Consider the following 18,149-nt stretch of genomic DNA (forward strand, 5'->3'; position numbering starts at 1 on the left):
CACAGAGAAGTTATTGCCTCTAACCTCTGCTTGTGTGGCAAGCTGGCATTACCTTGGTCCTGTATCAATTCAGAAATCCAGGAAAGTAACAAAAACACCTCCCTTTAGGTTCACTATAAAAGAAGAGTAAAAGAAAGCTGCAAGAAATACACAGTATTGTTAGAGCCAAATAATAGATCAGAGTGCTACAGGGCATCACTGAATGATTAACTTTTAGAACAGCTGTGTGGGATCCATTGGTTATACATACCTGCCCTGAGCCTCTGGAAAAATGTATTAACTAGTTTATGCTGTGCAGCCCCAATCAATAGATTGTGACGGAATGAACGTATGCACACATTGCTTTGAATTACTGTTGAGTCTTCTACTTCGGAGTCTTTTAGTGGTAACAAAATGGAAGCGACACTGCACTGTTGCTAGGGAAATTCAGACCTTCCAAACTGCTTGCAAGCCACATGACCTGAGCTGAGCCAACCCTGATCATTACTTGTCTGTCTGCATGACGGAAGGGAATGATAGCACTGCTGTCCATGTTTGGAAGCATCGGGTTGCTGGGGAACGCTGGGCAAAGCATTGCACTGAACCCCACTGCCATGGCACACTTTGATAGCACAATGAACACTGCCACCATACTGTGAACATTCTAACCAGGTGAGCTGTTGAACAACCTAGCAGGCCTGTTGACGCCAATCGATGCATATTCCAGGGTACAATGCCAGAGTGGAGTTCTCCAGTGCTTTATCATACCACTATGGAAGGCAGCTTTCCCTGGATGTTATAGCTCTGAACAGGAGCAAGGAAGTCTTACAGGCTGAACCTCCCCTGGAGGCTCTCCCATTTATAGTTGTCAGTTAAGACCTGGAGGCTTAATGCAAGAGCATCCTGTGGGGAAGGCTCCAATAAAATAATTTTATGCTGTAAAAGTTGCACCAAGGCTAACTTTTAAGTAAACACCTGGGAAACACTGTACTTGTTCGGCCACATGACCTGACGTCAGACGCTCAGTAGTTTGTGTGTTTTATATAGTTGACAGGACAATGTTCAGAGCACACCCAATGGCATCTGCATCATCATTTTACAGTTTGCTTTTGTGGTTATTCTATGAACCTTCCTGATGACTTACGGGATGGATAAACTTTCCAAATGCTTGAGATAGTGAGGTTGGGACACAGAAAGCTATGATTCCATTCCAGAGTTTTGTCTGCAGTTAAGTGTGAGTCAGCCACATGCAGGAGCCATAATCCTTTGTTCTTATCTTATTCAGTTGTAGAAGAAGAGGCAAAAACCTTTGCTTTCAGCCAGCTGGACCAGGAGTCCAGCTGATTTCTAAGGTCGCAATCCTAACCAGGTCTGTTCAGAAGTAAGTCCTATTTTGTTCAATGGGGCTTACTCCCAGGAAAGTGTGGTTGGGATTGCAGCCTAAGGAGCACTTCTTCAAGTGGTGCTTATCTGATATTCAGCAGGGCGAAAGCAACTGTCTGTCTTCACCCCAGCACACTGTCTTTTCTAGTTGCTGTTTGCTGGTGTTTCGCATAATTGTTTTAAATTATGAACCGTTTTGGCGCAGGAAGCCATTTAGTTAATTGATTTTTTTATTCTCTGTAAACCACTTTGTGAACTTGTCTTGTTGAAAAGCAGCATAAATATTTTTAAACATAAGAGTTTGAAATTCAGGAACCCAGGTCACCATCCCTCACCCCAGAAACCAATCCTCAGTGGCGTCGCTAGGGGAGTGCGAGGGGTGCAATCCGTACCAGGTGATACGCACCGGGGGTGATGTGCTAAAATCGCAGTGGTTAGGAGTAATCCCATCATATTATATACCGTTGGATGCAGAATTTCGAGCGGAATGCAATGCAGAAAACCCTGGTGAAATATCCCTTTTCTATCAAAAGTTATGGCCAAAAAACTGGAGAACAAAAAATGCCTGGAGCCCTATGGAAAGTGAGCCGTATCACACGTTTACTTGTGAGTAGGTGAATTTGCCTTAGTTCATAGGAAAGGGCAGGCTGAGAGAAATCCAACGACACCAGAATGGTCCTGACCCAATGAATGCAGCCCCCAAAAACACCTGAGAAGGAAGTCCCTCCTGCCAAGCAGATGACTGTATTGAGCCCTATGGAAAGCTAAACTAAGCCTCACAGTTGGGTTTACTTGCGAGTAAGCAAACGTGCCTTGGCTGGTGTGGAAAATCAGGTGAAGGAGAGTGCAAGGCTACCAGAATGGTCCTGATCCTATGCACCTGCAGCTAAACAAGTGCTCCAGAAGGCAGCCTCTTCCCCCCCCCCCCACTAAAAAGGATCAAAAAGAGGCTTCAGCTGAAAAGGTGAACCTTTTTGAGACTTGCAAAGCCAGGTGAATCCTGACAGTGATCTGGTTTAAACAGAAGTTGTTAAATTGAACTGGGCACTGGGTAGGGCTGAAAACCTTACTGGTTTTGGAAGGGTGTGTTATTGCAGGCAGGCTACAGAGGAAATTCACTTGCTGGAACAGGGCTGGTTTCTGCTTATTTAATTATTTGTTTTACTTTAATTACTTATACTGATTTAATTTGCCTAATGATGTCACTTCCACCATGACATCACTTCTGGTGGGTCTTGGACATATTGTCATTCTAAAAAGTGGGCCTAGTGCTAAAAGTTTGAGAACTGCTGCAATAAGGTGTTAGTAAGTTGATACCCTTGGGGGTGTGTGACACCACTAGTGACCAAAATCACTAAAATCATAATTTGGAAGAATAATACCATCATGTTATATATTAATCAGTGGGTAATTTCATGCAGAATGTGTCCTATCTTTGTTCTATCAAAAGGTACAGCCAAAAAACCAGTGGGGGCGGAGTGATGGTACATCACCACGCCTACCACCTGGGGTGTTGCCCTGCCCACTGCATGGGGGTGATGCACTGCCATTCCGCACCGGGTGACACGAACCCTAGTGCCGCCACTGCCAATCCTGCAGGTAAAACAGGGTTAACACCCACATAGGAGGACAAAACAAGATCATATGCACCCATTTATGCATTTCCCAGAGGTCCAACGTTGGAAGCATCTGAAGTTGCTCCATGGACCATGCCTGCTTCCCTGGCTGTAAGTGTAGGTGCCAGGGCTGCTAGATAATATGTTAGCACTGTTACAGTCCAATCCCAGGCATGTTTACTCAAAACTAAGTTCCACTGAGTGCAATAGGAGGTACTCTCAGGTAAGTGTGTACAGTATAAAATTGCAGCCTTAGGGTCTTTATTTTCTGTTTACCTTTTAGCATCTTTGCTGCCACCCCCAACTTTTCCTCCTTTTTCCTAGCTGATTGCTGTCTTATTTTTATCCCTTGCATTTTTCTCTCCATTGTTTTGATTTTTCAGCCTTTTAATAAACTTCTGTTACTACGGACATGTGGATTCTATTGCTTTGTTATTCAACAAATGAAGCAAGATAAGAGAAAGCCTAGAAGCCTTGGAAATGGCCTCTGAGCAGGATCAGTGTGATTTACCAAGTATACCTGTTTCTGGTTTTTGTAGACTCCCCCATCCCAGCCAAAATGAGAACTATCCATTGAAAACAATAGCAAAATCAAGGATCTTACTGTAGGTGTGATGGGGGTAGCAGGTGTTCTTCCTCAACCCCCCTCCCCAAACACAAAAAGTACAAGTAAGAGTAGTCCCTGCTATAACTTGGTTCTTATTTTGTATGGATATGATTATTTTAATATTTTCATCACTTAAAAGTGTAGTTTCTGTATGTGCATTGGGGAATGTGAAGCTTCTGCATGCAAGTAAGGATAGCATTTGGGCTGGAGGAGCAGTTTAAAGAGATAGTGGGGTGCAACCTGCATGACCACCTTCCTCCTCCTCATGAATTTACCCATACCCTAGGGCAGGGGTATCAAACATAAGGCCCGGGGTGGGGGCGGCGGCAGATGCGGCCTGAGGAAGCTTTTTATCCGGCCCTCAGGCTCTCAGCTGCTGAGCCATGCTAAGGTGTTACTGCTGAAGTGGCAGCCCACTTGAAAATTGAGCTCTCCCATATCTTGAATATGATCAAGATATGTATATTTTCTCTTCTAGCATTTGAAGCTAATGAGTTCCTAAGTGAAAAAAGTGCTTATTTTTGGTTATGACCTGTTTAATGACATCACTTCCTGCCTAATGATATCACTTTTGGCCCTCAGCAGGCATCATGAATACTATTCGGCCCTCTATACGAAATGAGTTTGACACCCCTGATCTAGTAGGTGATGCTATTCTGAGATGGAGATAAGTGGAAGGGATAAAAGCCTCCCTGCTCTTTTCCTGTGTGTGTGGCTGCTGGAAAGACAAAAAGGTGATGAATGGGGGGGGGGGAAGTTAGCAACACTGGCAGTCTAGCACCGGGGTGTCAAACATAAGGCCTGGTGCCCGGATGTGGCCCGTGGAAGCTTTTTATCCGGCCCTCAGGCTCTCATCTGCTGAGCAGTGCTGTGGTGCTACTGCTGAAAGGGCAGCCCACATGAAAATTGCGGTCTCATATCTTGAAATATGGTCAAGATTTGTGTATTTTTTTTCTGTTTGCAGCTAATGAGTTCCTAAGTAAGAAAAAAGTGCTTATTTTTGATTATGACCTGTTTAATGACATCAATTCTTGCCTAATGACATCACTTCTGGCCCTCAGCAGGCATCATGAATGCTATTCGGCCCTCGGTATGAAACAAGTTTGACACCCCTGCCCTAGAGTCTGTTGGAGGAGTTATTTTGTGCATCCCATCCCTGTCTGAGGTAAGATCAGAAGAAACTTACAAGAGGGCTTTTTTGATGGTGGCTGCTTGCTACAAAACTCGCTCTCCCCCTCCCCCAAGTTAATTATCTTCCATCTTCTTCTTTTTTTTGTTTTGTCACTATCTGAAAATACAGGCTTTCTCAGGTTATGCTTAGTTTCTGATTTTGCTTTTACTCCTCTGCTGTGTAATTTTTATTTTTATTCAATGCTTGTTTTTAATGCTGTTTTTTTAAGTACTGTATATTGTTTATTTAAATTATATTGGCAACTGCCACAAGTTTCTCTGAGAATAATTAAGGATATAAATTGTTCTAAATAAATCTGAGTGGGTGTTCTGCATAGCAGATTTCGATATGGTGATCACCTCTCTAATGGTTTTACCTGCAGTGTTTACCCATCTGTTTCTGGGTATAATTCAAGGCCCTACACAGCACAGGATCAAGACTTGATGGACTGTCTCCTTCCAGAATCTACATGTTCTTTAAGATCTGTGATGGAAGCTTTCTTGTGCATGATACTTTTAAGGCTAGGCAGGCCATGAAGTAAGAGGACCTTCTCAGGGCCAATGAAACTCCCTGTACTGTACTAAATCTGTCTGTTTTTTTCTGCTGGAGACTGAAGAACTGGCTTTTTCCAACAGGTGTTGCCTGATTCTCCAATTCTCAATCTGTTACACACACACACAGGCTTATTTATGCTACTATGTTGTTGCCTTCTCTTTTCTTGCTGCTATTGGATGTTACTTTATTTTTTTTAATTACAGTATTGTATGAACTTTCTTTTGTAAGCCTCTCTCTCTCTCTCTCTCTCTCTCTCTCTCTCTCTCACACACACACACACACACACACACACACTCTAAGAGATATAAAAATATTAGACTACACTCCAGGGCTGCAGAGGGAGGGGGCAGCTCTTTCAGTCTCAGCTCTCTTAGAGCTCAATCCTACTCAGAAGTAAGTTCCATTATGGTCAATGGGGCTTACTCCCAGGAAAGCATGGATAGGATTTTAGCCTTAGGATGCCATTCTATCCACACTTACCTGGGAGTAAGCCCCACTGACTATAATGGGACTTACTTCTGAGTAGACATGCATAGGTTTGGGCTCTACGACTACAATCCTATCCACACTTTCCTGGGAGTAAGCCCCATTGACTAGAATGGGACTTACTTCTGAGAATTGGGCTCTAAGGGGGCAATCCTGTACACATTTTCCCGGGTCTAAGCCCCATTGCCTCTAGAGGGGCTTACTTCTGAGTAGACATGCTTAGGGGCGGCTTTTGCGTGGGCAAGGAGCGCTCCTCACACGGCGCAAGCAGGAGCCGGGCTGGAGCAGCAGGCAGGGCCCGGCCCGGCCCCTCTGGCTGCAGGGGGCAGGACGCTGCGCTTGCCCGGAGCGCCCCCGCCCGCACACGGCTGTGCTGCGGAGACGACGAGGGCTGCGGCTGCTCTCTGCTGGGCAGCGCCTGTTCACCCGGAAGAGCACGGCTTTGCGGCAGGCAGGCAGGCAGGCAGCGTGTGCGCCGCTCGGGGCTGGGAGAGGCCGAGCGATGGCCACGTTCTTCGGGGAGGTGGTGGCCGCGCCGTCCCGCGCCGGGGTGGACGACGACGAGGAGGAGGAGGAGCTGGGGCGGGAGGAGGCGGCCGAGGACCGGGAGATTCGCCTGCAGCTCCAGAAGAAAAGGTAGCGGCGCCGCGTGGAGCTGGAGGTTCCGCCCGCAGCGGCGGGGGGGGGGCCGCCAGCACTGCCCACTCCGGAACCGGGTCGGCCACGCGGGGAGTCCTGGGCTGCGGCTTGAACTTCTGGCCTCCGTGGCCAAGGCTTGCTGGGCGGGTGGACCTGGGCTCCCATGCCAACCAGTCCCACCCAATGGGCGTTCTCCTGGTGCCCGATTTGGCTCCCGAGTCCAGCGGATACCTTGCCTGCTGGCAGACAGTTTTGGGGGCGTGCACCCGTGGCCCCCCCATCCACCCCACAACCCGCATCAGACTCGCATCGCCCTGCAGTGTTGTCACATTGGCAGTGTTTCTGAGCAGGTGCAGAGTGTCTCCCAACCACAGCTAAATCAGGACCTGTTTTCTGTTCTGCCTTTTGCTTTGTCATATGCACACACACACACCATGGAATGTATATGTGTGTGCATGGTTTTATATACACAACCACAGATCTCTCTCTCTCTCTCCACACACACACACACACACACACAATCTATAGGTTTACTGAAGGGCAGCTGTTTCTTAAAATGAATTCAATCACCACCACCGCAACCTCCCAGAACTAGGTAGGCACAATTCCCCAGCACAATCTGGGGAGCAATGTATGTTCTGCTCAGGGACGTGCCTGAGTGGAGAGGGAGGTGAGGCAGAGCCTTCATACTGGAATCCTTCAAAAAGTTCCGCCACTGTGTGAGGTGCACAAGCACACACAATCCATGTGCTCTGCGTGTGGGTTGTATGCGCTTGTGCACCTCACATAAGAGCAGTGCTTTTCAAAGGACTTGAAGGTTGTGTGAGACCCACCTGCCCCCCCCCCGCAAGTCCTTGGTTCTGCTTTGGGACAGGCTTGTGTTCCCATTAAATTTAAAGCATTGATGAAATCTCTCATGCAGAAGGGCTCTTATTTTACCCCACTTCAAATAGAGCTGCTACCTGCTGCCCACTTCATACTTTGGAGGCTTTATTCCTGCTCTATGCCTGAAGTAGAATTTCAACACCAACAGAACAATCCCATGTCTGCTTGGAAGTATGTCTCACTGTTCAATGGAATTTCCAGTTATTGCAACCCAAATATAACACTGTAGCAGTGGTTCTCACACTTTTAGCACCGGGACCCACTTTTTAGAATGAGAATCTGTCAGGACGCACTGGAAGTGATGTCATGATAAGAAGTGACATCATCAAGCAGGGAAATTTTTAACAATCCTAGGCTGAAAGCCTACCCACACTCAGGAGTGTTACCCATTGTAAGTAAGTGTTACCCATTGACTATCATTGTTAAAAGCATATATGTAGTTCATAATACAGATCTGTAACATTTCTCCAAATGCAGTCACATACCATGGTAGCATCAAGTCTAATATATTGAAAATAAAATATTGAAATGAATGGGGACCCACCTGAAATTGGCTCACAACCCACCTAGTAGTTCCCAACCTACAGTTTGAGAAACACTACACTATAGGAAACTGTAGTCTCCTGGGGACGACGACAAGGAAGGTAGCCGCCCTGGGTCCCTTTAGGGAGAAGGGCGGGATATAAATAAAGTTTATTATTATTATTATTATTAGTAGTAGTAGTAGTAGTAGTAGTAGTAGTATTGCTGACCTCATTGCTTGTCAGTCTGCCAGCCCATTTTAAGTTGAGCGTCAGATTGGCATCAGCACCTGTTACTGGCCTGAAATGGGTCAGAACAAAGCTTCATCCCATACCTTTAGTGAACTAAACTAGTTTTAAGGGCAGGTATGTTGGGTTAAGCAGTTTGGCCTAAGACTCTTGTGGGTAACTGGAGATAAAGTGCTGGGTATTTCTACAAATTTCATGTAGTCTTTAATTATTTTTTGAGGTTTTTCTTTTCCTCTTACACAGTGCAGCCATTGAGCCTGCAATCAGAAACAAGACAGGGGGGACTTTTAACCCTTTCCTCTTGAGTCATTTTTCTCCAAAACCTCGCTTTTTCTTCTGTCATGATAAAAGCAGTGTTTGGGAGGGAATGATTTTCAGTTACAAAAAAAAAAAAAAAAAAAAGCAGCAACAAGGACAAAGTTCAGAAACTCCCCTTCCTTCCCATACTGATCTTCCAGTTCAGATTCCAGCCTCCATAGCTGCTTTGTTTAATAAGCAATCCCCCCCCCCCCAACACATAATGTGCATTGCTACCTCACTAACCTTTGACTTTCTCAGCCAAATAGGTCAGGTATATTTTTACAGGTGGCTGTCCTGGCCATTGCCCACTGTGAGAATTAGCTGAGAATTAAAGCTGTAGTCTTGTACATGCTTATTTGGGTGTAAGTTCCATTGAATTCAGTGGGCTTTAGTTCACAGTATGCCCAGGATTGCACTAAGGAGGCTACTTTTATATATCACGTGCCTTGATTGTGTTGTGTGTGCTGATTTTGTATGCTACAGTTTCTTCTCCATCTTCTTACTCCAAGTGCATTAATTTGTTCTGTTTCTTATATTTAGAGAAGTTCACATCCACTGGAATACAACATCCAACATATCTACTGAAAGCTCTACCAATGAGCAGTTTCCTTGTTCAAAGTTCATATTGGGAATAGGGCATAATGCAGTTGGTAAGCAGTGCAAGTCAGTTATTTCTCTGTATTAAGAATTTTGTGAGTCTTACAGATTCTCTTCCATCAACGTCAGTGTTGGGTGGTGTAAACAATCTCTGGATCATGTCATCTGTGATGAGTTAAACCGAGTTACCATGCTAAACTTCCATTCAGAAATAATGGTTCCTAGCAGTATGCACAGCATTGCTACATAAACGTATCTGGTTTTCTTTGCAGCGTTCCTGTCGACCTTTGTTTTGAATTCTGGATCCTGGGAAGTAGTTGGATTTGCTAAACTATGGAATGAATGGTGCAGAACATCACACACAACAAATGTCCTTCCAACAGAATCCTTTTGTCTGTTCTATCGGTTAATTTCAGATCCCACAGTAAGTAATACTTATTGCAAGTGTATGTAGTCCTTTTTTTAGTGTGGAATAATCAATGCCTTCATTTAGGCCAAATGGTGTGGTGCTATATAATCTGAATGTTCACTGCGCTGCTTTAGCACAACAAAAAGTGATCATGAGGTGTGCATCGCATTTCAGCTCCCCAGAATGTGAAGGAAGTTGGTTTGGGATACAAACCTACAACATGAGCCACTAGACGAGGTACATCATTAAGACTGTTTATACTGCTTTTATGTTCCCCAGTGGTCTACTTAAGGCTTTACTGCTGCAATTTTCAGCCAGTGTGCTGCTACATATTGGTGTGCCATGAATGGTCCACAGGTGTGTTGCGAAAGTTTGGGAGAGGATCAGTTATTAATAGGGCCGTTGGGGTGTGTGAGCCCCATACTGGCAGCATGGTATACCTTGTCAATTGTCAAAAAACGGATGGTGTGCCTTGACAATTTTAGCACCATGTCAGTGTGCTGTGAGATGAAAAAGGTTGAAAATCGCTGGTCTAGTCATTTTACATACATATAACTAATAGCAGGTAAGTAAACAAAATATCATAGTCTTGATATGATTTTGTGTCTGAGATCCAAAATCTGAGTTATTTAGCATTATATTCCAATGCTTGTATTTATTACTTGCCTCTTAATTCCTACTTTCAGATTTAAGAAGAAAGCATGCGCTGTTCTTTTTCAGCAGCCACACATGTGTATCTTTAGCAGTTGGCCTTTTTGAGTGCCTGAGAAGGAAGGAGAGTTTGCAAGACAGGCCTTATGCTAAATGAACTTGGGACCTTATATGTGCAGTCTTGTGCTCCACCACTGAACTATACCTTCTCTCCATTGTAACACTTGCAAATGGGAGTGGGGGGAACCTTGTGGTAATGCTTGAAATGTGAGGGATTAGTCATAATGAAGTGTGATTTGCAGCTTGATCTTATGTGTGTTTTTTCAGGAATCAGTTCCACTAATTTCAGGGGGATTTTCTTCCAGATAAGTATGCTAAGGTGTATGATGCCCTGAACATGTAACACAGAAAGGAGTATCCCTGAGAGTCATGAAGTGCTTATTACCATTCTGTCCTTTCAGGTTTTGCTCTGCCAGTGCAATTGTTTTGTTGCTGAAGACCAACAATTTCAGTGGCTTGAAAAGGTAAAAATTTTTAGTAGTACAAGCAAAAAACTAGAATTACCTCTAATCTTCAAGAATGTTTCCCTTGTTATACTCTTGTTAAATATTTTTAATAAACATTAAAAATAATGTTTCCCTTGTTAAATAGTATGTAGATTCACTAATTTCAGCTTCCTTGTACAACCACCCATGAAATAAATGGCCTGCCTTGTCATTACTGGGGCTGCTGCCATTTGTTGTAATATATTTTTAATCCAGCTTTCTTCTTCCAAGCCAACTGATTATTTTGTTTACTTCCACTTGTATTCCACCACAAACTGGAGAAATTAACTGGAGAAATGCACCAACTTTGAACTTGTAGTTTTGGATAATTATTTCACTCACAAGGTACATGCTTTGTACCATACCGTAGCAGAGAACTCTGAGGTATGTTCACATGACATGAAACTTGGGAAATGGGAGACCATGTGTGCTACTACTGATCTGGCAAGGTCTTGCACACAGTGAGAACAGGATTGTGATTCTGGCTCTCAGCTCCTGGAAAAACCTGGGTCCTGGCAGTGCCCCGTCAGTTCCAGTGTAATGGAATGTGTTCCATTACAGATTATAGAACACCTGGATCAACTCTAACACTTCCTGCTCTTTTTCTGAAAGCATAAAGACAAAAAAGTCTTCTGTTCTTAATGAGAGAAAGATGTAGAATAGGAGCTGCTGTAGGGAAGTAGGCAATGGGTGGGAGTCACCAGCAGTAAGTTTCCCACCAAGAGTGGGGAGGCATTCTGGAGTTGAGGGGAAAGTGGTGAGGCTTCAAAACTGAGTGGGGGGCAGTCCAGGGGCAGATCAGGCCTGGGAGATGGCAGGGACAGCAGCAGCCTCTGGGTAGAGGAATCCTATCTTCTCTCCCAGGCCTCGGGACACTACATGGGTCTCCTTGGTTCTGCCCCAGTTAAATAGGGGTTTAAGGAACTGAAGTTCCCTTACCCCAAGGAGACCTTCAACTGCCTCCTTGGCCCATGGGATTTAGCAGCTGCCATTTCGGCACCACTATACCTCGGCATGGGTATACTGTGCTGTTAGTGATGTCCTGAAAGAAAGCCTATACAGTTGCACTTGCTGTGTCTAAAGGACTACAGTACTTCTCTGCTACAGATTAAGGGCTGATTCAGCAGCTGTGACCTGAAAGCTGCTTCTCCACAGCTGCTTTCTGTTTTGCTGTGATAAACATAAATGTCAGAAGTTATAGATGTCAGAAGAACTTCACTTGCACCCCTCAACAGTGCTCTTTGGTGTTGATTGGTTCCATCATAGCTATTCTTCTGCAATTTGTCTCTCTTATGTTGGGAATTTGTCTTGCTTATGTTGTATTTTCTTTGTAGGTTTTTGGATGCCTGCAGAAGACTGATTTGCAAGTACTTGTTCTTTCAATGTGTTCCATTACAGATTATAAAACACCTGAATCAACTCTAACACTTACTTCTCCTTTTCTGAAAGCACTAAAGACAAAGGAGTTCAAAGATAAAGTATGTTGTTCTCTTCTAGAACAGCCAAATATTGTGCGGGATCTTCCTGCAGCAGGTAATTAATACCTTTTTAATAATTCTTCCCCTTGAAAACTTTACCTTTTTTTCCACAACTAAACGGATGCCTCACTTTTGGACCAATGCTATCAAGGACTGGGCCAGCACATACAGGGCTTTACAACAGCACAACACAATTCAGCTGGTGTAAAATGGCTACTGGCAGAGCACTCCATTGGTGGCCATTTTGGGCGTACTGTTGCGCAAAGTGGCAGTGCTCCCATTCTGTAGGCAGAACTACCTACACCTGCTGGAGCAGTTAAGGCAGCAATAGGGGTGGGGCAGAGGCAGGGAGGGGAGAGAAATGGGGATGGAGAAGCTGCAGGAGGGATGGGTCCGGCAGTGATGAATCCACTCCCTTTTCCATAGTCTCCTTGCCTCCTTTCTCTCTGCAGACATGCACCAGTGATTTTGCTGGTGCAGGTTTGAGGAGACCCGTTGCGGAGTGGGAGTCTTATAGAGGTGTAAAACCCTTTTGACTCTGAAGCTTCCTGATCCTCCCCCCTTCCACTGGATATAGCGCACCCATTTTTGGCACATTTGCACTAGTTGGGGGGGGGAGAAGGATAGGCTCTCATAGTTAGTGGCAATCCAGAAAGGTGACACATAGCTGTTTGTGCTTACATAGCTTGTAGCATTGTTCAAGTCTTGTATTTTGATAAACAAATGTGTGGCACACCTAGTGATGCAGTGCTATTAACCAAGACATCATTGAACATGTGTAAGCTCATTGATAGGCTAAGGAATGCTAGGCTTCATTGAAATTTGGCTGCTGTGATTTGTTCAGTTTTCCTGTGGGGTAATGACTACTGCACTTTTGAACTTCCTTGTTTTGGAAGAATTTCAGTACTGTATTTATATGTGTTGTTTACCTCGCTGTTATTACTGCTTGCTGGACAAAGAGGCACCTTTTGAAGTGGTGGGAATCTAATATTGAGAAGAGGAGAGCAACTTTCCCTATTCATCCCAATATAGTGCTTTTCCCAGTGGCCACTTGCTGGTGTCTTCTTTGTGTCATGTTGTGAGTCCTTTGGAGACAAATGTACCAAATGTTGTTTTTGCTTTCTGAACTTTTTTTTTGTTGAAAAGCAGTATAAAAATATTCTTATTAATAACAATAATGTCAGAAAAATTTGGTTGCAAAACTTCTGGTTGGTTGTTAATTATTTTTCAAGTATTATAAAACTGCCAACATAAACAGTATGCCAGTGTAAACTATTTAAAACCTACCTTAATTCCCAAGTTTCTTAAACAGAGATTGCTGCTAAAAAAAATAATAGATTAGAGAAAAATTAAAGACAAAAGGAAAAAATGCAGCAGCAAAACAATAGTAATCCCACTTCAGGTAAATAATTTTGAAGCCTGGATATTGTTACTTTCTGTAAATATAATGAAAGATGTCTAACAGCACAATCCTGTGTGTGTTTACTCAGAAGCAAGCTGCACTTAATTCAGAGGGACATACTCCCAGGAGAGTGTGAAGAGATTTACATCCCAAGTCAGTAGTTCCCAAACTTTTTAGAGGCCTTAGAGCAGCCATTTTCATCCACTGTGCCATGGCACACTGGTGTGCTGTGAATGGTCTGCAGGTGTGCCATGGGAGTTTGGGGGAGGGTCATTTATTAGTAGGGCCATTTGGGGATGTAAGCCCCTCACCAACAGCATAGTGTGCCTTGTCAATGGTCAAAAAACTGATGGTGTGCCTTGACAATTTTAGTACTTTGTCAGTGTGCCATGAGATGAAAAAGGTTGAAAATCACTGCCTTAGAGGCTGCTGCCTGATTTATAAATGCCAAGGGGTGTGGTTATAAGGGTGACTTGGCAGCAGTGCTCCCCCCAAGTAGAACCCACAATGGACTGAATCCACAGATAAAGGGGACCCACTGTAGTACTTTTTATATTTGGCAGAGCTAGAGGTCATTTTTCTGTTTATTGCCCTATATGTGTACATAGTGACTTTCTTTAATGAGGGAAGTCAATTTTAATAACTTTGACTACATAACTTTACTTTGACTACATAACATTGCAGTCATACTACAATCATGGTTTCTTAGTTATCTGGAGTTTGTTGATGTCTTACATAGTGGATATACTGAAAATGATTGGAATTTCTTGTAATTTATGCTCTTGTGCTAATAAACGGAATGTTTTGGCAGAAGAAATTTGGCCATTAGAATTTTTGACAGTATCAACTTTAATTTCTCCAACCAATTTTTTCATATTTCCCTGCCATTGACATGATGAGCCTTGCAATCCCGACAGAATAGTTCATGTGAGCAGCTTGATCCAAAGAATGCTGTGGCAATGCATAAAGACAGCTACACCAGCCCAGGCATTACAGAACATGGTACCCTATACTAATAATGTAACAACTTTGTACTACTATACAGGCAGATATGCCAGAATGATTATTTGAGTAAGAGGTCATTGCCAGAAACAGTAAAATAGTAGATATTTTACAGTACATACAGTGTAAATTCCCCTCATTACTGATGAGCTTTAGGATTGGAGTGCAACTGTTTGCAGTTTGTGGAGTACTGGTTTAGGATTAGAAGGTCTACCGTAGAATTGTTGCATGCTTTTCTGGAGGACACAAACAGCGAGAACTTAGACTCCTAGCTGCTAGAGCAGTGGTTCCCAACCTTTAGAAGCCTGCGGACCACTGAGGCAAAAATTGGAATTCTCATGGTCCACTTGTGGCTATGGAGAGTCTGGTCTCCCAAGTGCTGCCCCATGGACTATCAGAGAGGACAGAGAATGGCTACCCACAGCCACAGCTGACACTTCAATGATTGTGGCTGTGGGCAGTCCATTCTCCGCCCTCTTTGGTGGTCCATAGGAGATTGATCACTTCCAGTGTCTAGCCATGCAAGCAAAAGTGATTTTTTTTCCTGAGACCTTGTGGACCACTTCTTGGAGTCTTGCGGACCACCTGTGGTCCCCATACCACAGGTTGAGAACCAGTGTACTAGAGGAGCACCAGAGGAGGCAACAATGAGAATGCTAACAGTGAGAATGCTAACAGGAAGTGGACAGCAGAGGAAGCAGACAGCATGAATATTCAATTTCCTATTAACATTCTCACTGTCACTTTCTCTAGCTTTCCAAAAGCACCTGTGTGTCTAGGTTCTTGCTGTTTACTTCCTTTTCCAAAGCATTCCAAAATAAAAGGAAGAAAAAGCTGCCTTTTACAAAGCATGTGCAAACGAAGAGAGTTTAGTCATGAGTGCAATTGGGGGGGGGGATTTGAGAACTGCAGGTATGGGACCTGAAGATATAACCTTGGTGGTGGTGGTTCGCCTCTATTTTATGTTTGATTTTTATTTCTTGCTATATGCTGTCTTGAGCACAAGTAGAGATGGGAGAAAAATGTTTTAAATAACTGCTCTTTCAATATCTGTCATTCTGATTAATTGATAACTTTGCAGTTTAAACTTATTTTAGCGTATAAAATACTGAGTATTTTCTCTTTCTTCCCCATCCCCTTTGGATTACTCCTAGTTCTAAGTTACTGTCAGGTGTGGCAAATACCTGCAGTGCTTTATCAGTGTTATACAGATATCATCAAACTGGATACTGTGACAATTGAAGCTTTCAAGCCTGTGCTGGCTTCCAAAATCCTAAAGAGTTTGGTTAAGGTAGGGCTTAATAATTATTGGGCATTTACATGGTACTGTTTTAGACTGCCTGAGGCTGCTCGCTAATAGACCACCAGTTGCTCTGAGGAGAAGATGACATAATGTCATTTATAGACTTATGTATTTAGCTATTGGAGTGCCTGATATGTCACTGCCCAGAAGGGTCTAGGCCAGCGTTTCTCAAGGTTTGTCCTCTACCGTACCACTTCATATGGTTCATCTATTCCAAGTACCTCCAGAAGTAACTGTTGATGACATCATCACCAGTTATTTCTGCATTGGGAGGCCAGATGTGACACAACAAACACCAATAAGAGGCTCAGGATGGATGGGAGGGCTTTTTCAAGCACAGAAAAGCATGCTTTGGAGTTCTGCCCACCGAGCTAAGCTGCCTACCACTGTTTGTTGGTCATGTTCCTGGTCTCGCTCCTGGGCAACAGGTATCCAGGGGACTGCAAGTACCACCAGATATCACCTCAGGTACCACTGGTGGTACCAGTACAACTGGTTGAGAAACACTGGTCTAGGCCACATTCTTTGAGATTGCTAGGCAAGAGACAATGCTTAGTTGTTCTTGAGTGGTCCTCTCTTTATAGTACATGTCATGCTTTGCCACTTGAATTCATCATGGTTTCATGGAAATTATTGTCAGTTACCTGAACTTTGAGTATATTTGAGTTATATCATCAGTTCTTGGGTCCACCATAAGCCTGAGGACATGAGATTGAGGGTACATCAGACAGCCCCATGCTGAAGTCTAAGTCAGTGGCATTCCTGGGGGGAGGAATGCCCCAGGGTGCCACACCTCCAGGGGCGGTGCCACCTTCCTTGCCCCCTTCCCCCATCAGGGGGCCTTCAGAGAGCCAGGGAGGCAGCATGCGGCCTCCCTGACTCTCCAATGACCTTCTGAGGCCTCCAGAAGGCCAAAAATTGCTACTGCTGGTTTTTAGCTGAAAACCGTAGTAGCAATTTTCAGTCCTCTGTAAACCTCAGAAGGCATTTAGAGGGCTGGGGAGGTGGTGCATAGCCTGCTCTCTGAAGGTCCCTGGACAGTGGAAGGGCAGCACTCGGGGGGGGGGCACCCTGCAGTCTGGGCCCCAGACAGCACAGGGGCCAGGATTGCCAGTGGTCTAGGTCTGATTAGTACCTTAAAGGGTCTGGAATCCCTAGTACACCGCTTTGAGTTCCATGTTGGAAGAAGGATGGGATATAAATGAACCAAAAGAATAGGCTCAAAAGATGAATAAGTCCAGGAGCAAACATATAATCAGGAATGAAAGGCAAGAGTGTGTTTGCCCCAATCTTTTTACTTTATGGGCATTCTGGTGCACACACCAAAACCAGGGAATTTGTCCTTCATTGGGCATGAATTTTCATATTTCTGTTGCATGCATCTAGCATTTGCCACATACAAACTGGCTTCTCCATTCACTTCAGTGTGGGAGCTGTATGGTTCCACTGGAGAGCATGCAGCATGCCCTTAAGGATGTTAAAATTCCATTGCATACAGTAGATTTGAGAAGGCTTAACTGTATGTTAAATTAACTCCTTTGGTTCTTTATTTCTTTTGTTCTCTGCTTTTGTTATACTAATGAGTTATACACTTAATTTGGTTCATTTGGCTAGAAAGTTGTAGGTCATAGTGAGAACCATATATTGGCATTCTTGGAATTCTACCCCTTTGTATGCTGCCTTCACATGAGGCTCATTCTTATAAAATAAGGCTTTGAAACAGGTGTATTAACTATTAATTAATACCATTCTTTTCTTTTTTGTTTTATCCAGGATGTTTCAAGAAGCACAGAAATATTGACAAAATTGAGGATGGCGAATACAGAAATTCATAACATCTACACTTGAAAAGCAGAATTCTCGCTGATCAATACTTTCAAGCCTGACTGAAGCTTCAGTTTACAACGCATTGCTTGGAAATAGTTGGGACTTGCGATTGTCACTTCAGAAGTGGAATAAAACTATTTTTTTTGTACATTATGCTGACTATTGTAGAGCTGAGTTTTACTGATTAAAGTGAATTAAATTGTGACACAGGTGGAGCCTGTTTATCCACTAATTTTACATCCATGGATCTGGCTCAGTGCAGGTCCCCTGAATCCATGTTGAACCAGACATGGCCTCATTGGTGCTCTAGTAGTCTCTGGAGGGCTTTCTGAAGCACTCAGAGGCTGCGGGAATTTGCCTGCAGAATGGCCCTTGTCGGAAAAAAACTTCTTCTGGTTTCCTGAGGGTTCCACCCCCGTAAGGGCCATTCTGAAACCTGCAGAGGCTGTGGGTGGACGTGTGCGGCCTCTGTGGGCTTCAGAAAGCCCTCCAGTTGCCTTCAGAGGGTTTAAGGGGCCAAAACCACCGATTTTGTTATCCACAG

General features: G+C 44.0%; 1 protein-coding gene across 1 annotated transcript; it reads left to right on the forward strand.

Moving 5' to 3' along the window:
• The first annotated feature begins 6,256 nt into the window (after positions 1 to 6,256).
• On the forward strand, positions 6,257 to 17,810 carry PSMG1 (proteasome assembly chaperone 1). The gene is made up of 7 exons (XM_066636278.1): positions 6,257 to 6,433; positions 8,932 to 9,041; positions 9,261 to 9,412; positions 10,510 to 10,572; positions 11,928 to 12,126; positions 15,630 to 15,766; positions 17,552 to 17,810. Exons 1-7 carry the CDS (start codon positions 6,300 to 6,302, stop codon positions 17,624 to 17,626), a joined length of 870 nt encoding a protein of 289 aa, XP_066492375.1. The 5' UTR covers positions 6,257 to 6,299; the 3' UTR covers positions 17,627 to 17,810.
• Positions 17,811 to 18,149: the final 339 nt, after the last annotated feature.

The sequence above is a fragment of the Tiliqua scincoides genome, chromosome 1, assembly GCF_035046505.1.
Source record: "Tiliqua scincoides isolate rTilSci1 chromosome 1, rTilSci1.hap2, whole genome shotgun sequence".
NCBI classification, from domain to species: Eukaryota; Metazoa; Chordata; class Lepidosauria; order Squamata; family Scincidae; genus Tiliqua; species Tiliqua scincoides.